Here is an 18779-nt window from a genome sequence, read left to right as displayed (position 1 = left end):
ATGATTTCCCATGCTGAATTTGAACAAGTGGCCTTCTTCTCCCAACAATGCTGTATCTTCCAGTTCAATCATTTTTCTCCCAGCCTCCCTCCTGCTCAGCACTGTGGGAGCACTGGCTAGCCTCTCCATACCCGCTGTCCTCCAAAACATTATTATCCTCTTCTTCTTCTTCTTCAAGGTCTAAAAACACAAATTAAGGACCAGTGTCACAACCACATAAAACCATTCATTTATCAAATTCATTGGATAAGCACCATAAATCATAATTTGTACATGCATTCAGCTGAGTTGTAGAGAGTGGTGACTGGGAAAACCAATTGACCACTATGAAGCCATTTTGCTGATAGCTCATTGTTCTGAGGCATTGGTGACATCTGGTGGGCAACATTTGGTATTGCACACTATTAGAAGAATTAAATCCAATGATGCAACAGTGACTCACAATGTACCTGGTGTAAGGACTGTTCACCAGGTTCATTCACTGCTATTTTTACTCAATACATGTTATATTGTAAAAAGGGACCACAGAGTCCTCAGGTCTGGCTGTGGCAAATGGGTTGAGGAAATATATACTCACCACTTGAAGAGTAATTTTCTCATTAATTTTCACATTATGTAATATATCCTTCCCTCTCTCACTAGAAATGTTTACTTTTGCACATATAACAGATGTTGTGTTCAAACATTAACAGTACCTTGCTCCTGTAGAAGCACTGCAGAGCCGTCCTGGTTCAGTTTAACATTGGGCTCATCCATCAGGAGATGTCTGAGATTATTGAGACTTCCACTTAGGGCACTGACTTTGGGACAACAGGACCACAGCACAGCCAGAGGTACAGACACACACCTTTCAGAGCACATGAAAGAGGACTTTATAATGTGAGACCTTTTCAGAAATATTTTTCAAATGAAAGACCAATAATAGCATTTGTGAGGCAGTTGCTTTTTACTAGCTGCTACATGAAAAAATGCACAGAAAAAAAGTTGTTTTTGGTTTACCTTTGTAGATTGAGACTTTGTAATAGTTGATAACATAATAAAACATGAAATGTCATGAGACAACTGTATAGGAAGAAAGCCAGTACCTTCACAGCCAGTCAAAAGGACAGATGGCACAGAAACAAGGCCTGTTTGTGATCGGCATGCCACAAACTGCCTTCTGACTTGCTGTGGCCATACTGGTCCTCCTCACCTTCTTCAAGGAAACACACCTGTGCAGTCTGCAAGACTCCAGTTGCGCTTTCCTGTCTGTCCAAAACAGCTCTTCATCCTCTACTTCCTGAACCTCTGCCACACCTCTGCCACATTGTTTCACTGGATGTTTCATCTCTCCTCCACATACTCCTGTGAGGTATGACATGTTTTTTTAAAAAGAAGAGACATAATGTATGCATTATATGTGACAGATCACACCAAGGGAACTGAGAAAAGTTTCCTCATTTTAGCCAAAATATTTCAAACAACTTCTGGTCACATTCTGCTGTCCTTATTGCTTTTAATATATTTTTTTTATATTATCAAACCAAACATTTACACAACTAACTGAAAACAACTATTAGGATGTTCACCTGTCTGTTTCTCCTCCATCCCCATGCATTGTTCTGAGGCTCTGACACATTCCTCTGCTCCTCCCTCAGTCTGGGACAGTGTATAACCGTCATCCCTCTCACCAGTCTTTTCCTCCATCCACCTTCTCTTCAGCTTTTCTGCCCAGTACAACACCTCACTTGCCAGGACCCTCCGCAAGATGTTGTTGTCACGCAGGCTGGGGTAGTTTATACTGTACAGCTGATAAAGAAACAGATAAATAGACACAGATCACACAATCAGATTGTCATAGACTCTGTTTACACTTGGCATTAACATGCATCTTGGGTGATCCAATCACAAGTGGACGGCCCAAAAACAAGTTTATGCGACCACTGAGGTGCATTGTGATCAGATCACGCAAACCACTTGCTGAGGTGGTCTGGGACGCATGTGACCACATATGTTTTGTGGTGTAAACGCTCATGCGTCCTGATGCGTCGCATCAAGGACGTAACAGGAACATACATTACCAGCGCAGGATGTGGTGATCGCTTGATGACAGCCTGCTAACGCTTGAAAAAAAAAATGGAGAGGAGCACTGACGTACATGGACAGTAGTTCCTTTTTTCGTCTTGTCCAGTTCATTTGCAAGTCCCAAATGACTTCGCTCTGTCAATCTCAACAGTTGGAATAGCCCATAAATGCATATTAGTTCTCAAAACATTTATGTTTTCTTAGCTACTTGTTAGCCCATGAAGACAAGTGGTCAGCTGCACACCTTGGAGATGCAAGATAGACACAGGTGTGAATGTCTCAGCCATCCACTTGTGACTGGGTTAACATGCATGTTAATACCATGTGTAAACAGGCCCATAGAAACCTTTACTGACCAAAACCCCTGAGTCCACAATACACAGGGATTATAATAAACTGTATCTCCTAATATGGTGGCTAGTCAGTAACAGTAAGTCAATTATAACATAGCCAGGGGAAAAATCTGACTTTAAAAACTTATTTTTCTTGCCTGTAGCTGTTTCATATCTTGGAACTCCAAGACTGAGATCACAGTCTGTTAAATCTCTACTCTGAAGATCTTACTTTTACTTTGTGTTAATTACAGGTTTCCATTTTTAAGGGGGCTGTACCTCAGACTTGCAGTGCATATGCAGACTACCAAAATGACAGATATTGTAGTTACACATGGTCACCAGCAGAGGCCGACAAAGGTAATGACATACTTGAAGTCCCTTTTGAAAAACTCATCATTTCTGGATTTCATGCAGACTTTGCATGAGGGGATCTGTCCATTTGTTTAGTTATTGGGGGAGGGGGGTTGGGACAGCTGCAGATTAATGTTGATGCCCGACTCAGAAAATGAGTTATCTATACAGAAGTCTACTCACTTGTGTGTATGAAAACACATCCTCGGCATCATCACCATTGAACATGTTGCGGCTAACTCTGCCCCCGAGCCGGTGAAACACACCAATCTGGGAGCAGAAGCCGACTCTCTCCTGCTGGCCTGGCGGCGCCTGTCCGACGCCAGTGAACTCAACTTCATAACCGTACTCCAGACACACCTTCAGAGCCCTGAGGAGGGATGTTATGTTAACAGAATTCAGCTTCTTCTTAATGTTCATCAAGGAATATTAAAACCACTGACGTGTTTCAGGGTGGATTTATCTATTAACCTTCTCTGTTGCTACTACCATCATTACCAATCAACTTTGTGCTGTCTGTTATGCTCAAAAAAACCTGAAAATTGATCCCTGAAAACAGCATACCAGGACTGGAACTCTGCTCTGGTCCACTCAAACTTGTGGTCACTGTGTCTGAAACCTGCCAGTACAGGGAGAAGGGGGTTGAACTCAGAGTTTGGGGTGCTGACAATAACTGCCGCTGGGGTCATGTAACCAAATACCACCTCAGAGAAGCGCTCCACATCATCAAGAGTGAGGTGCTCTATGCTGCAGACAACCAGAGAGGAAACATGGTGATAAATAATGGCACAGAGGGACAAAGAGAAACAGAAAGATGGAAACCCCACAGACAGAGAGAAAGAGCAGGTTAACAAGGACAAAATGTATCGAAACTTGAAGACATTGAACCTTAACAGCCAAACAGCCCCTTACAGCTCTATACTGGTCACCAGATCAAATCCTCTGAGGCGGACGTCTTTTTGTGTGACTGAGCCCTGGTACAGCTCAATGCGCAGCTGATCATAACTTGGCTGCAGATAGTCAGCTGATAAAGGAGCTAATCCATGCCTGAAAGAACATAAAAGCAGAGTGTACTCATTATCAATCCGCACAGTGTTAGTTATCTCAACAATACACACAAGGTAATTGAGGAGTAAAAGATCAGGTGATGGTTTGATCATCACTTTCACATTGTGACCTCTTATCCAAAAGCAGCTGGGAAGTGGAGGTCACTGAAGTACAAATACAAGTGAAAATAAATTTAAGCTTATCAATTCATGTAAATGCTTAGCACAGTAATCACCATATTTTGTGAAAAGTACAGAAATGGCAATTGTTTTAAATATTTTGTCTGGGGGGCTGCAAGACACACAGTCCATATTTAATTTGAATCTGGGACCTTTAACTTTTAAGAAACCAACTCTTTAGATCAAGTTTGTGTTTTAAGAGGTCTCACATGTGGTACACAAGTTCAGACTAACCTTGGCTCTGAGTCAGGTAACTGATTTTTCTTTTTTTTAAAGGGCACAATACAATATGGTCATATTGTTTTGTTGTTTTACAAAATTATTTTATCCACATTAATGATTACAAGCAAATGGCATTTTCAAAAAATGTGTTATTGAAGTTTTAGTGATCATCAGATATGAAAAGATTTTTTTGCGCAATTGAACCTTCTCAAAACTGTTGAGAATTGCTGATGTATTCAGTCACATCTTTGATTTAAAATCACACACACATCTTTTTTTTTACTATGGCGCCGTTGATGTCCACTCCAGCCAGGAGTTCAATCTCACGGTGAAACTTCAGCTTTTTGAGAAGGCTGCACTCACTGCATCCCAAGTCCACCACCTGAGGTGAAGGACAAGATATATGAGAAATAAAGCTGGAGCCTTGGCTAGTACAACAGTCCAGCTTCATGTTAAAGTTATCACGGCAAGCTACCCAAACCATTAGGAAGGACAACTGGAGCACATATCTTGATTTAGGAGGGGCAAAGGTAGGGTTAGCTAGCGTTAGCTGTATGATGTGTATAGGCTCAGTAATAAAAATTCACCGAGCTAACGAGCGTTTACATTAGCTTGTCGTATGCAAACGTTGCTCAAACAAACATTGGCTTTGAAGCTGAAGTAATAAATCCGTTTCTCACGAAGCTAATTTACCTTTTGGGGTTTGTTTCGCTTGACAAAATCGATTACAAACTGATGTCTCTGTCTGTGAAGCGGCGGACTAAACAGTGGATCCATCTTTAACGTCTGTAGCGCCGCCGGACTACAGAGGGCGCTGTTGGAAATTAAACGTGACGTGTTTTTTTTTTTTTTTTTTTTTGACGAGACGACGACGTTAGCAACAACAAAGGCAGGCAACTACTATGGGTAAAGACCAGTTTTCTTTCCACTTTTAAAATACATTAGCCTCTATGTGCGTGTGTGTGTGTGTGCGCGCGCGCGCGTGTGTGTTCGAAGTAGCTCTGGGATCTATGGAAGACTACAAGAACATGAGGGCAATGAGACACACAGCAAAGCTCTCATTTTAAAAGGGATTGTAAGCTTTCTAGTTTGGATCCTGTGAGGCTCACTGGCCTTTCAGTGTTATCTTCATATTTATTCATTTTGTCCCTCCACAGGTTTTGCTGTGGTGTGTCTGTCCAAGGCCAAATTGAGTGTGACAACAAGGCTGATATGATGTGTTCTCCTGTCATTTCCTGCTGTAGAGACAACAGCAGACAACTGGCAGTGGTTTCCCCTGAATCATGATGGGTCACAACCATCAATAAGCCCTCCGGTCCTGATTGCGACTGGAAAGGTGTGAGCAGCAAAGGCTGTGTTCTTCTAAAGAGGTCCGTCAGTCCACCAACAAAGATCCTTTGGTGGAGGCAATATAATAGCAAGCTAACCAAGATTAGGCCACAGTCAGGCACCTGGAGGCACAAACTGACAACTTTGAATATATTTGTTGTTGTCGCTACTGATTTTCTAAAAAGATTGTCTCGGGTAGAGATGCATTTTTGTGATGTATTATTTTTCATATTTATGCCCTGTGAGTTTAGATAGATAGATAGATATACTTTATTTATCCCAAGCTGGGAAATTACAGTGCAGCAGCAGCATTACACACAGTGAAATAAGTGAAAAAATCTGAAATAAGACTATAAAGAGCAAACTATACATAATAAAATATCGAAATAGCGAGCAGTAAAAAGATTATATACATGATAATAAAATAGCAAAATAGTAAACAGTAGTAATGAAAAAGTATTGCACAAAAAAGAATATCTACAGCAAATGGCAGTGTGTAGAAAATAAAGTGTACCGTGACTGTAAGCATTACACACAGTGAAAAAAGTGAAAAGCTGTTATTGTACAGTGCAATGGCATGGGGCAGGAAAGATATCCTGTATCTGTCCCTTCGACAGCGGAGCTGTAGTAGCCTGTGGGAGAAGGTGCTCCGCTGTGAGTTTCAGTGAATTTTAATTTTTCCTTCATTTTCATACGTGTTTTTGAAAAAATACTTCCTCAGTTTGGCAAAATAAATGTATGAACAAGATATATGTCTGGTATTTGCATTTTTATGCACTACTGTTTTTAAAATGACATGTCAGTAGTTGTGATTTGCAGCTGATGGATAAGTGCAGAGATGTGGCCTGTCAGCTTATTTCTCATTGCTGCACTACTGACCTCAGCAGCATAAGGGGCTTGGTCAATATTGTCCCTTTATGTCTCCTGCACAGGCTCTTCAATGTCCCCTGTTCCGAAGCCAGTGTTGTGAGTACAGCACAGCAGGTAATAATGGCAGGGACAAATGTAGGGTCGACTTCCAGGGCCTTAATGCTGCACCATCCTTGTTCTCATCATTCCAAAGGCCCTCTACATAATGGAGCAGGCTTTGGCATGATGGACATTGTAACATTCCTGAACTCGGTACTGTAGCAGCTTCCTGTAGGGTGTCAAAAAGGAAATGTTCAGTGCAGGGTTGCCCAACATCCCTTACACTGAAATACACTGCGGGAGGGTACAGATGATTAGGTGAATAGAAGCTGCTTTTGAGCCCTCTGGTGTCTTGCACTGGTCCTGGCTAGCCAGTACAGGCGTCCAAAATGTCCAAAGTGCCTCCACTGTCACAAACAGCTTGCAGCTGGATGAAGTGAAGCAGTTTTAGAAAGCATTTTTTTGTTGGCATGAATATCAACATAGACAACTTGCTCTTTTGCAAGAGAGTCATGATACAGATCACAAACAGAAATGTCTAAATCACTGGTGCAGCTAATAACAAAGTACCAACGTATTGTAGTTACCCGCAGACACCTTCACCACATTGCAGTGAGTCTGCAGGTATTTCCATATCAGTACACCTGATTACAATGAATGGTAGCCAGCTGAACTCGATGACATGGCTAGCTTGTATCTTGCAAGGTTGTTCATTGGTTAATTTAGTCATTACACACATTGTTTGTGAGACAGTACATCAGTGACAAGTGATAAGATCAGTATGAATGATGATCACAGCTAATTACTTATATATCATATCCCACCAACAATAACAAAGAAAAGCTCTCTTCCACATTTTGTGAAATATGTAAGTGGGGTGTACATGGGATATACAATTAATTTGAGCTACAGAGGCAATTACACATCCTTCCATAGAACTTCTGGTCTTCATTGTGTGAGCGTGTATCGAGGGAAAGTCCAATTGCAGTAGTAGAGACTGAAAATGGCTCTCAAGACTGCATGGTCTTGTGATGGGATCCGGGCTAGGAAGAGAAAACAACCAAGGCACATGGAATTGTATTCACTCTCCCTTGCACTCAAAACAGTGTCATAGGCCGGCTGCTTGTGAAAAATCACAAAACAGATTTTTTTTAGCATTTTATAATGACGTATGAATTGTTGAGTTGTGGACCAAAATGGGTTTCATGTGGTCACAGTGACCTTTGACCTTGACCAAATCTAGTCCAAATTTGAACAAATTTCCGGCAAAAGGCAATCCTGAGATTTGAAAATATAATGCCACCAACCATAGTCGTTGCCTTGCAGAGGCATAAAAACCCTGAACATGAGCAACATACAAGCAGAATTTATGGCTGAGCTGGTGTATTACATTAGATTGTATAGATGTACCTAATAAAGTGGCCACTGAGTGTATATCCCTACAGACTCAAGTCGAGGATGCTCCCATGGGATGTGTGGTTGTAAGTGTGGTCACTCAAAGCACTGAACCAGCCTGCCACCTAAATTACACCAAATCTTCACAGTGATGGAGCTGCAAAGTGCAGGGTAGATTGTTTCTGTGTTGTTGACCCATCTGCATCTTGTTGCCTAGTGGTTGTCACACATAGAGAGAACTGTGTTGCCAGTGATTGACCCCTGATTCCTACTGGTGAGGAACACACCTCATGTCCACAATGTCCGAATCATTATAAGTGGAGGAAGGAGAAGTTAAGGTGTTGGGCAAGCCGACAGGTGTGAGGTTGATTTGGGATTTATACAGATAGGCCAATAAGTTTGAATAGTGACCCAATTTTAATGTTGACACACTGACACAATGGTTGTTTTGGCTTTTGTCCTTCAGCTCATTGCATTTTAAAGTAAGTACTAATTTCAGAATAACGTATATTACTTAATTATACTTGCTGATTTATTCATACATACATTTGCCCACTACAACATCAAAGTAAAGTATTCCGTGTTCTGTTTTTTTCCCTTAAACCTCCTTTTGGATTACAAATCTGTGAAAAGTATAGTTTGTGTTTTGTTTAATTAATTGTTTATTTATTGCTATAAAACATTATCCAACAATGAGATATTTTGTGACAAATTTACATGTACAGTGATCAGCTAATACTGCGCTGTACAACATACACACAAACTCCCTGTGTGACAAATGCCCAAGGGAATATGCACTGACAAAAACATGTCATCATACAACAAATAATGAGCCGTATTGCATGGCAGCCTGTTCACACCTCGATAAGTAAAGATGTCTACAACCACAGAGGGCATGCCCCCAATCAAAGGTGTTGAGAAAACAAATTACAACGTAAACACATCGTGCAGATCGCCTCATTAAAAACATGATGTAATTATTTGGAAGCAGGGAAGGTTGTATCCCAAAAACAGTATGGGCTCCCTAGCATTTCAGCCTCATATTCCAAAATTAGGTCACAAAACCAAAATCATGGATCAACACAAAGGAAGTGTACAACAGACCACAGTGAACATGAGCCAGGAATTTAAGTTTGAGAAAAGAGAAAACAAATAAGTAAAAAGTCATCTAGACTACTGGTGACAGACAGTGTTTTAGTTACCATCAATTTCTGAACACTCATTACAAAATCAGTATAGATAAGTGTAAATAAGTGAATAAGTGAAGCCTAGGTAAAAGGGAACAGTTATTACAGGTCTGCTTGGGTAGATTTTACATTCAGCAGCGATGAATGAAATCTGCAATACCTCTGTAGCACAAGGGAATGGGTTGCAAGGAGATAGATAACAATTGAAAAAATCAGAATGATAGAGAAAAAGAATAAAGGGCTGTTGATAAAGATAAAGTCTCAGGTCTGCGTGGGGGGGGTGGGGGTGGGGTAAGAGCCATGATCTTTTCTAGTTAAAGGTCGTATTTCATTGTGCGAAGCAACAGAAAAGGACTAGACAGCATAATATTATAAGTAAAATAAGTGTAGCACTTGTGAACCTTCTGAAATAAACTCAGGTGCTCGCTCTAAAACAGACTAAGACAAGAATAGTCAGAGGCATCAGACAGAAACAGAACAAATGAATGTATAGATAACTGGGGTTGCTTGCATACATGTTTAGAGAAATAGAGATACACTTAAAAGAGAGAGAACAGTTGAAGATAGACACAAATGAGAAAAGGAATTTTTTGTTTGTTTGTTTTAGTCGTGTATTTGATTTGATTTTGTATCATTGTTTGTGGGAAAATGGTGAGCGCAGGACATTCAATTCAAAATTGGCCCCTTAATCTGAATGGAATCTCTTTGGGCTACCTGCAAATCGAATGACATGTTTTCAGAGAGACTTGGCTGTGGCACTGGCTATTAGGTCACAAGTGGGTGCACACGCTGAGGTCCACCTGATGATGCAAGCAGCCTAAAGGGGCATAATGTAGTAATGGTTACCAGGGGGGCTTGTGTGGCTATGGTTGGAGCTTTGTGTAGGATGCATCTGGGGCAAGAGAAACTCAAGGCCTTGCCCTCCTCTGCTTGCTTAGGCCAGAAGAAACGACTCCACTGGTACCAGGGTATTTTCAAAACCCGTATGAAGAGTCAGTTACTTGCAACTGCTTCACATTGACCACAGGTTCCTCTATAACAAGAATCTAGGGGCCATCGTCCCAGGTTCCTGTGCTACAAGAACCCCCAGTGTGTAGGGTACCAGGTTCAGAGGAACAAAGTCAGCCAGTACATCTTGTGCTGTTTCCACTTTTAACACATAGCATCAGAATGCAGGACAAACATAGATGGAGCAGTTTATAATACTTTTGCCATTACAATACTTAAGGTGACTGGAAAAGTCAGGGGCAAACACAATGACAACATCCGAATAAATCGAAAATGACGAAAAGTTCATCTCACGCACTATTCCAGCTATCTTTGGAAAATGCACAGCTCGTGCAAACTTCTGCTCAAACCCATGCTGGCCATGGAGACAGAGGAGGCACCGTAAACAAAAGCGTGGCAAGAGAGCCGGCTTGCGTGCTAGGCTACATGCTAACACTCACAGACCGGCTCTCCCCAGTTTTTTCCTCACTAACCCCAGGTCTCTCGCCAACAAAATCGACGAGGTCCATCTAAGGATAGTCTTTCGCCGGATGGACAGCTGTGTTACCGTTGTCACAGAGACCTGGCTGGACGACAACATCCCGAACACAGCAGTGGAGGTAGCAGGGCACTCTATGTTCTGGGCGGACAGGACTGCAGCTTCAGGTAAGAGTAGAGGCGGAGGTTTGGCGCTGTATGTACACAGTGTCTGGTGTACAGCCACACGCACCGTCAGCGCATTTTGCTCTCCTGATTTGGAATAACTGGCGGTGAAATGCTGACCATTCAAGCTGGTTAGAGAACTCTCGTCCGTTTTTATTGTGGCCGCCTACATCCCACTGCACTAATGCTAAGTTAGCATTACAGGAGATGTACTGCCTAATCAGCGGGCAGATGAACGACAACCCAGAGGCGGCTCTGATTGTGGCAGGGGACTTCAATGACGTTGAACTGAAGGCAGTGTTTCCCAAATTTCACAAATACATAAAGTTTCCTACCAGAGACAGTAACATTTTGGATCTTCAGGCAGCCTATTCCATAAAGGGGGCAATGCCTCCTTGTATGTTTTAGTTCTAACTTTGGGTACAGTTAAAAGGCCACTCCCAGAAGACCTGAGGGCTCTGATGGGTTCATATTGTAAAAGCAAGTTAGATAAATATGAAGTAGCAAGACCATTAGGAGCTTTATAAACCAATAAAAAGATTTTAAAATCAATTCTAAAAGGCACAGGAAGCCAATGCAGAGACTTTAAAATCGGTGTAATGTGAGCTCTCTTTCTTTGTCAGCATTCGAGCGGCTGAGTTTTGGAGTAATTGTAGTTGGAAAATAGTCTGAGTCTCTTAGTCTGGGAGACCAGAAAGAAGAGCATTGCAGTAATCAATCCTGCAGGTAATAAAAGCATGAATAAGTGTCTCTGCATTGGCTTGAGAGAGAAACCAGCGTACTTTGGCAATGTTCTTTCAATGATAAAATGTCTTTCTTGTGATGTCCTTTAAATGAGCCTCAAAATTCAATTCTGCATCAAATGTCACACCAAGATTTTTAACTTGTTGACATGGGCTAAAAGAGACGGCTTGTAGTTTGCTAGCCAGTTTCTGTCTCTGGTCTCCTGTACCAATAACTAAAACCTGAGTTTTGTCCTGGTTGAGCTGTAGAAAGTTCTCTGCCATCCAGGATTTAATGTCTGAAATACACTTAAAAAGGACATCAAGTGGTCCGTGGTGGCGATGTAAAGTTGTGTGTCATCTGTATAGCTGTGAAAGTTGTTGTTGTGCCTCCTGATGACAATTCCAAGCGGTAGCATGTATAGGTTAAAAAGGGTTGGACCTAAAATTGACCCCTGGGAAACACCGCATTTCATTGGAAAAAAATAGATGTGTGTTCACTCATGCTGACATAGAATTTCCTGTCTGTGAGATATGAACTGATTAAAAACAGTACCAGAGATGGCAATTAAATTACGGAGACTATTTAAAAGAATGGTATGATCTACTGTGTCAAACGCTGCATTCAAATCTAAAAGACAGATGGCATTTTTGTGTCCATGTTTGACCTGATGTCGTTGACAATTTTCAGTAATGCTGTCTCTGTGCTGTGATATTTTCTATAACCAGATTGATATATTTCAGCAGTGTTTGTTGAGGTCATAAAATCATTTAATTGGTTAAAAACAAGTTTTTCTAAAATCTTACTTAAAATTGCAAGTTGCAAACAGGTTGGTAGTTCTCTGGTAATGAGACATCCAAATTGTTCTTCTTCAAGAGTGGCTTAACTATGGCAGTCTTAAAAGCAGTGAAAACACCAGTCTGTAGTGACTGATTAATGATGGTTAGATCATCTTTTAAAAACCTATAAGTCTATGTCTTTAAAAAGTTGGAAAGGGATCTAAAAAGCAGGTTGCTGAACTTAACTGGGAGGCAACTTTCTCAAGCATTTCAGCATCCACCAGGACAAACCTCTCCAGTGTTCATTTAAAAGTGAAGATTCTGAAAAATTAAAATGTGTAGACTGACGACGTAAAAGATTAGATCTACCATACCATACCATCTTCTACCACATATCTGGAAGCCGAGTCACGGGGGCAGCAGTCTAAGCAAGGATGGCCAGACTGCCCTCTCCCCAAACATTTCCTCCAGCTCTTCCAGGGGGACCCTGAGGCATTCCTAGGCCAGCCGAGCAGCGTAGTCCCTCCGCATGTCCTGGGTCTTCCCCGGGGCCTCTTTCCGGTGGGGCATGCCTGAACACCCTCCCAGGAAGGCGTCTAGCAGGCATCCGATATAGATGCCCGAGCCACCTTAGCTGGCTCCTCTCAATGTGGAGGCGCAACGGCTCTACTCTTAGCTCCTCCTGAGTGACAGAGCTCCTCACTCTGTCTCTAAGGGAGCGCCCCGCCACCCTTTGGAGGAAACCCATTTCTCAGCCACTTGTATTCGAGATCTCGTTCTTTCAGTCATGACCCAAAGTTCACGACCATAGGGGATTGTGCCGTCGGGGCCCCCGCCCACAACTGCCACCCAAATCCCATCGCATCAGCCCCATCTGATCCCTCCTGCGGTTGATGGGCCTACTGGAGGGCGGGCCCATGTCGCTCTTTTGGGCTATGTCCAGCCAGGCCCACCAGGCGCTTGCAACCACAGACCTGGCTCCAGGGTGGGACCCTGGGAATGCCAGTCCTGGCGACGTAGTCTTCCTTGTTCCTATTACAATCATCGGGGGCTCTGACACTCTGACCCGTCACCTAGGACCTGTTTGCCTTGGGAGACCCAACCAGGGGCAACAAGCCCCGGACAACATAGCGCCTAGGATCATTCAAGTAAAAACCCCTCCACCACAATAAGGTGGCAGTTCAAGGATGGGAGATTAGAGTCAAAATATCACATTCCTGCACTCTTTACTTGCTAAATGATGCATTTTTCTCAGAGAAGATGATTTTGGAGGGGAAAGGCCTGTGAGGGCACTTTATCATTCACAAGGTACCTGCAGTGTAAGTGTTAGGAGAGGGACACAGTATTTGCTGTTTTTGTTTTGTTCGCTGTTCTTCTATTAGATTAGATCTAATAGTATCTATTTTGCTTCTGAAGTGGACTGCAAGATCTTCACATGAAAGGTTTGGTTCAAGAGGTTGGTTAAAAACAGGGTTAATTAAATGGTCAATGTTTGAAAAAAGGACTCTTGGATTTTTGTGATTATTGCTGATTAATTTTGAAAAATGTTCTCTTCTTGCATTTTTAACTGCCTTGTTGTAGATGGTCAGCTGTTCCTGAAAAATTGAACTGTTTTTCCGCCATTTTCTTTCTACTATTCTGTAGTTTCGCTTCAATTTCATTATGTTGCTGTTTCTCCAGGGAGGTTTTGAGTTCGTTCTAACCTTTTTACTGGTGCCACTATGGCAAGTGCTGACCTGAGTTTACTGTTGAAATTATCAACAATAAAATCACAAGATGAAGGTAAGATCTCTGGAGGATTATCATGTAAAATATCAATAAAACTTGCAGCCACTTCAGATGTAAGATAGCGTTTCCTGACAGTATGTTCTGGAATTTCCTGTTGCTTAAAACTGTTTACCTTAAAAAAGACACAGAAATGATCTGATAAGCCCACATCCACAACAGAGGAAACCTATACTGACAGTCCATGCGCTGTGACCAGGTCTAATACATGTTGCTTAGTTCGAGTGCAGAGGGGGGGGGGCCTTTAGATGCCGATTTTTTGCTCCTTTTATTCCTCTGGACTTAGGACCACGGCATCTACGCCGGAGTGGAACTGATCAGTCACTTGGGCAGTCCTGGTCTGTATGTTGGGTGACTGGGATTATAGAGTTAACTTCCGGTTCCCCTCCAGCAGCGAGCTGAGTTGCTCCCAGAGTGATCCGTTTATGGAGTTTGAGGATGGTCTGTGACATGTGGAGGCAGTGATGGCACCCAGATGGAGAAGTAAGTGGCGGCATGCTGAGGAGAGCAAGTTGCTCACGGCTCATCAACAGCAGGTAGCGGCTAGTTTCAACTGTAGTTTATCCCGTGTTGAAGGAGGTGGATCAGAAACTCGCTAGCTTTCCTGCTAGCAGCAATTTCGGCAGTATCCTGTTTGTCACCCCACTCGCCTTTCAGTGTCTCTCTGGTGGTCCTCCTTTTTTCTCAACGTTAGAATGGTGACCAGCTGTGGATGCAGCGCATGCTGACTCGTACTGGGCTGGTCCATTGGGGAGAATGAAAGCACTGGCAGTGCGGAAGCACTGGAGGTGTTCCCGGAATAAGCTCAGCCTCTAGTGGAGTCACAACAGGGAATCCGGTATGACTAGAAGAGCTTGGTGCCACTACAGTCGGCAGTAAGGGGTGTTTGGGAACCAACAGCTGTAAGTCACTGTACTAGAGGAGTCACTAACAAGTCCTGCCAGGGCAGGAGCATCTGGCTGGACTTCAAAATGTCCCGATGCACATTCCAAACCTTGTGAAGGTCATTCACAGGGGCAGCAGTGTACACTGCCCCGAACATTAATGCTGTGAAAGAATTTCCTGTTCACAAAATCTCCCTCATGGGCACCTGAGGGGTTAGGTCGGCTAGTGGTGACCCACCACTCGTGCCTTGCTTGTGTTTTTTTTTTTTTTAAATTGCTATAAGTACAGACAATATGTGAGCAGGCACCCTCTGGGTACAAAGTATGTACATGCATAATATTTGTCAGGGCACTTACCGTTCTGCAGGATGTTCTTGTATTTTATCTTGACTTGCTGCCAAGTTCGTTTTGGCCCAGTCATGTTTATTCTGAAAATAATAAATTAAATAAAAAAATGAACAAAGGACACACACACACACAAAATGAATAAAACAACAGAGGAGCATGATGAGCAAATACGGAGCTGCATTTACATGATTTCACTCACATCTGCAGTCAGTTTCACTGGTAGTTCCAGCTGTTTCATAATCAGAATACAACTACGTTTTTGGGGATGTTAACCCATAAGAACCCATGGTGACACAGGTGTCACACATCCAAATTTTCCTAAAACATGAAATAACGCCCAATGTGACACATTATGTAACATTTGAGATCTTGGACAGTAGGGGGTGATGTTTTGAAAAAAATGTCAGAAATGTGTATATGTGTTCTATTTAGTCTGTCTTATGTCCCCTATAATTTTCCTAAAGGCAGAAATGGGTCCGGGTTCTTATGACTAAACGATTTGGATTGTAATTGTGATGGTTTCAGTGGAGTCGTGAGTGTGTGTTTGTGAGATACTTACGCATTCAGGCGATGCAATGATTAGCCACGCTTTCTCTTGTTGTCTTATGGCAGTGGCGGTGTTTCCTTTTTTTTAAATTTTGGTCTTTCACCTCTTCATATGCGTCCATAATTATCTCCTGCTATAACGGGGAGAAGTACGCTGCACGAGATGCCATGGTGAATCAGTGAATCTGTGATTGATTGCGGGCCCTATTTGAGGAGCTGTGTGCTGTCATCAAATTCAGAATAAGTAAATATTCACAAAAGTCAATGAAGTTGATGAAAACATGAAATATATTGTCTTTGTACTGTTTTCAGTTGAGTATATGATAAAAAAGATCAGCAAAGTATCGCATTCTGTTTTATTAATGTTTTACACAGCGTCCCAACATTTCTGGAATTAGGGTTTTGATGTATCATTTGCAATGTAAAATCATACAATGTCTAACAGATAGATAGATAGATAGATAGTTAGTTAGTTAGTTAGTTAGTTAGTTAGTTAGATATACTTTATTTATCCCAAGCTGGGAAATTGCAGAATATGGACGAGGCAAAAATGAGATAAAGAATTACAGAGAAGGAAAACATGGTACAGCAAATGTCGATCACTGCAGTGATTGTTTGAGATAGATGTAGGGAGGACACCAAAGGAGTGGGGGACTGAGTGATGTATTTGTATTTGATGATTCAGAACTGTGGAAGAAAACAGCTGTTTGGAAAATGTGTGTGGAGAAGATAAAGAGAGGGAGAGAGTTGATGGGCAACAGGAATGATGATGGTAATCCAGAAGAGATAAATATCTCATCTCATTAATAAGTTAGTCAGAGCGCTGCTCGACCTCAGCAGCTCTCTGTTCAGATCCACAGTGACTATCTCTGATGATGGAGTCACTGAAAGCAGCTGAACTCTGTATCCCTCCCCTCAACACCTCCCGCAGGTCAATGCCTGTTACTCCCAAGGACATGTTCATCAAAACCCTGCTGTGCTGTATCACTCTGCTCACTGTGACACTCAACTTGTTGGTTATCATCTCTATCTCCCACTTCAGGCACAGTCACTGTTCTTGAAATACTGATAGCGTGTTTGAGTTTAACTCATGGATGGAAGCTTTGATTATTGTACTGTTCTAGTCTAACGAGACCGACTTTATCTCTTTGTCTAAACAACTGCAATATTAACAAGCTGAGACAAACCAGAGATGTCTGTACTTTCACTTGTAAATGAACATGTCAGTCTCATTGGGCTATTGCATGTATAAACATGTCACAATGTCAGCAGTCATAAAGAAAATGTACTTGATGATGCAACCAAACTGCAGTAGCACTTAGTTGAGATGCTGTGCAACAGAGTGATATTATAGAGCTTTATGTGGCATGTCGGCTATGTAGAGTTTTATTTTCATATTTATGTATCTGTAAAAGCACAATTGCACTTTCCATGTTCTGTCTGTATTCTCAAAATGATTGCTGTGCTCTAAACTTATTTTCACTGAACGTGAGGCACTAATCATAATCTCCCCCTCCAGGCAGCTCCAGACCCCCACCAATCTCATCCTCCTCTCCCTGGCTGTGTCTGACTTGCTGGTGGGCCTTGCAGTGATGCCATCTGAAGTCTTCATTCTGCAGTCCTGCCACTTTCAGGGTAAAATCTCATGTGCTCTGTTGTATCTGTCTAGCTTCACCCTCACCTCTGCCTCTGTTGGGAACATGGTGCTCATATCTGTGGACCGCTATGTGGCTATTTGTTACCCTCTGCGCTATTCATCCATGATAACACCAAGCAGAGTTCAAATCTGTGTATCTCTGTGTTGGAGCTCTTCTGTTATCTACAACGTTATAATACTGAAAGATTACTTGTTACAAATACATTTGTCAAATGCCTGCTTTCAAGAAAATACAGTCGTCATAAACTACATTTCAGGAACAGTAGACTTATTTCTCACCTTTTTGGGCCCTGTTACTGTGATCATAGTTCTCTATGTGAGAGTGTTTTTGGTGGCTGTGTCACAGGCACGTGTCATGAGATCTCAGATTTCAGCTGTCGAATCAAACACTGCGACTGTGAAGAAATCAGAGATGAGAGCTGCTAGAACTCTTGGTATTATCCTTCTTGTGTTTATACTTTGTTTCTGTCCATACTACATTCCTTCCATAACAGGACAGGCCACCGCAGATGGTGTAGAGTCATCACCTCAACTTTGGCTGTTCTATTGTAACTCCACTTTTAATCCTCTGATCTATGCCTTTTTCTACCCCTGGTTTAGAAAATCAGTTAAACTCATTGTCAGCCTTCAGATGCTGCAGCCAGGTTCCCGAGAGGCCAACATCATGTTGAGATAATCAATATACTGTACAGAAAGTGACTAAACACAGGACAGAAAAAAGAAACATTTCAGGATATAAACCAGTCTACCTTTGAAAAAACCTCTGCCAGAGAAGATGGAATTATAACACCCATGGTTTGGAAAAGCTATTGAATATTCACTTTCCCACAGTTTACTTCAAAACAGTCCTCCACAATGAATGAGGTACAGGAGTAGTGTTATTTTAGGTAGCTTAATTCTATTTTTTTATCTCACTATTTTTTATCTCACTATTGAGGTGCAGGAGTAGTCTTAATATTAGATAGCTAGAAGGAAAAATGTATGTTATGTGGCATAAATTGATTAAATAGCCAAACAGAGTAGATGCCAAAATGAAATGAGTTGAGGCCTATGTTAGCAATAATTATTCTCTGTGATGCTGTGCTCTATCCAGAGTGTACAAAACACAGAGAGAAGGCATGATTTGGAACAGAAGTCGTTGCCCTCATCCACAAGCTTGTTGTCAGAACAAAGATTGTAGTTTATTCTCATGGTCAAGTTATCAAATCAAATATGATGCTGAAACACACTGCTGTGAAGTTGTTGCTGTAATATAAAAGGCCAAATTCATATTTACTGTAGGGTGATAACGACAATAAATAAAAAGTCATCTTAATGTATTAATTTCTGTTTTGCTTTTCTTCCCTGACACCTACAGGGCTCTGTGTCAATGTGACCTCACAAAAGAGT

At 41.9% G+C, this 18779-nt stretch overlaps 2 protein-coding genes across 2 annotated transcripts; one reads left to right on the top strand and one right to left on the bottom strand.

Annotated features, from left to right (window-relative positions):
* Positions 1-64: 64 nt before the first annotated feature.
* On the bottom strand, positions 65-4975 carry henmt1 (HEN methyltransferase 1). Its single transcript, XM_041936127.1, has 9 exons — positions 4892-4975; positions 4468-4580; positions 3663-3797; positions 3315-3497; positions 2934-3120; positions 1569-1788; positions 1212-1344; positions 696-847; positions 65-168 (listed from the first exon to the last, which is right to left on the bottom strand). The coding sequence occupies exons 1-9, from the start codon at positions 4973-4975 to the stop codon at positions 65-67; spliced, it is 1311 nt and encodes a 436-aa protein (XP_041792061.1).
* An 8088-nt stretch (positions 4976-13063) lies between these two features.
* Positions 13064-18066, top strand: LOC121605384 (trace amine-associated receptor 13c-like). The gene is made up of 4 exons (XM_041935275.1): positions 13064-13318; positions 14242-14306; positions 16665-16775; positions 17253-18066. The coding sequence occupies exons 1-4, from the start codon at positions 13064-13066 to the stop codon at positions 18064-18066; spliced, it is 1245 nt and encodes a 414-aa protein (XP_041791209.1).
* Positions 18067-18779: the final 713 nt, after the last annotated feature.

This window comes from Chelmon rostratus, chromosome 4 (assembly GCF_017976325.1).
Source record: "Chelmon rostratus isolate fCheRos1 chromosome 4, fCheRos1.pri, whole genome shotgun sequence".
In the NCBI taxonomy this organism is placed as follows: Eukaryota; Metazoa; Chordata; class Actinopteri; order Chaetodontiformes; family Chaetodontidae; genus Chelmon; species Chelmon rostratus.
Note: the sequence above shows the minus strand (reverse complement) of the source record. Positions and strands in the feature narration are given on the sequence as shown.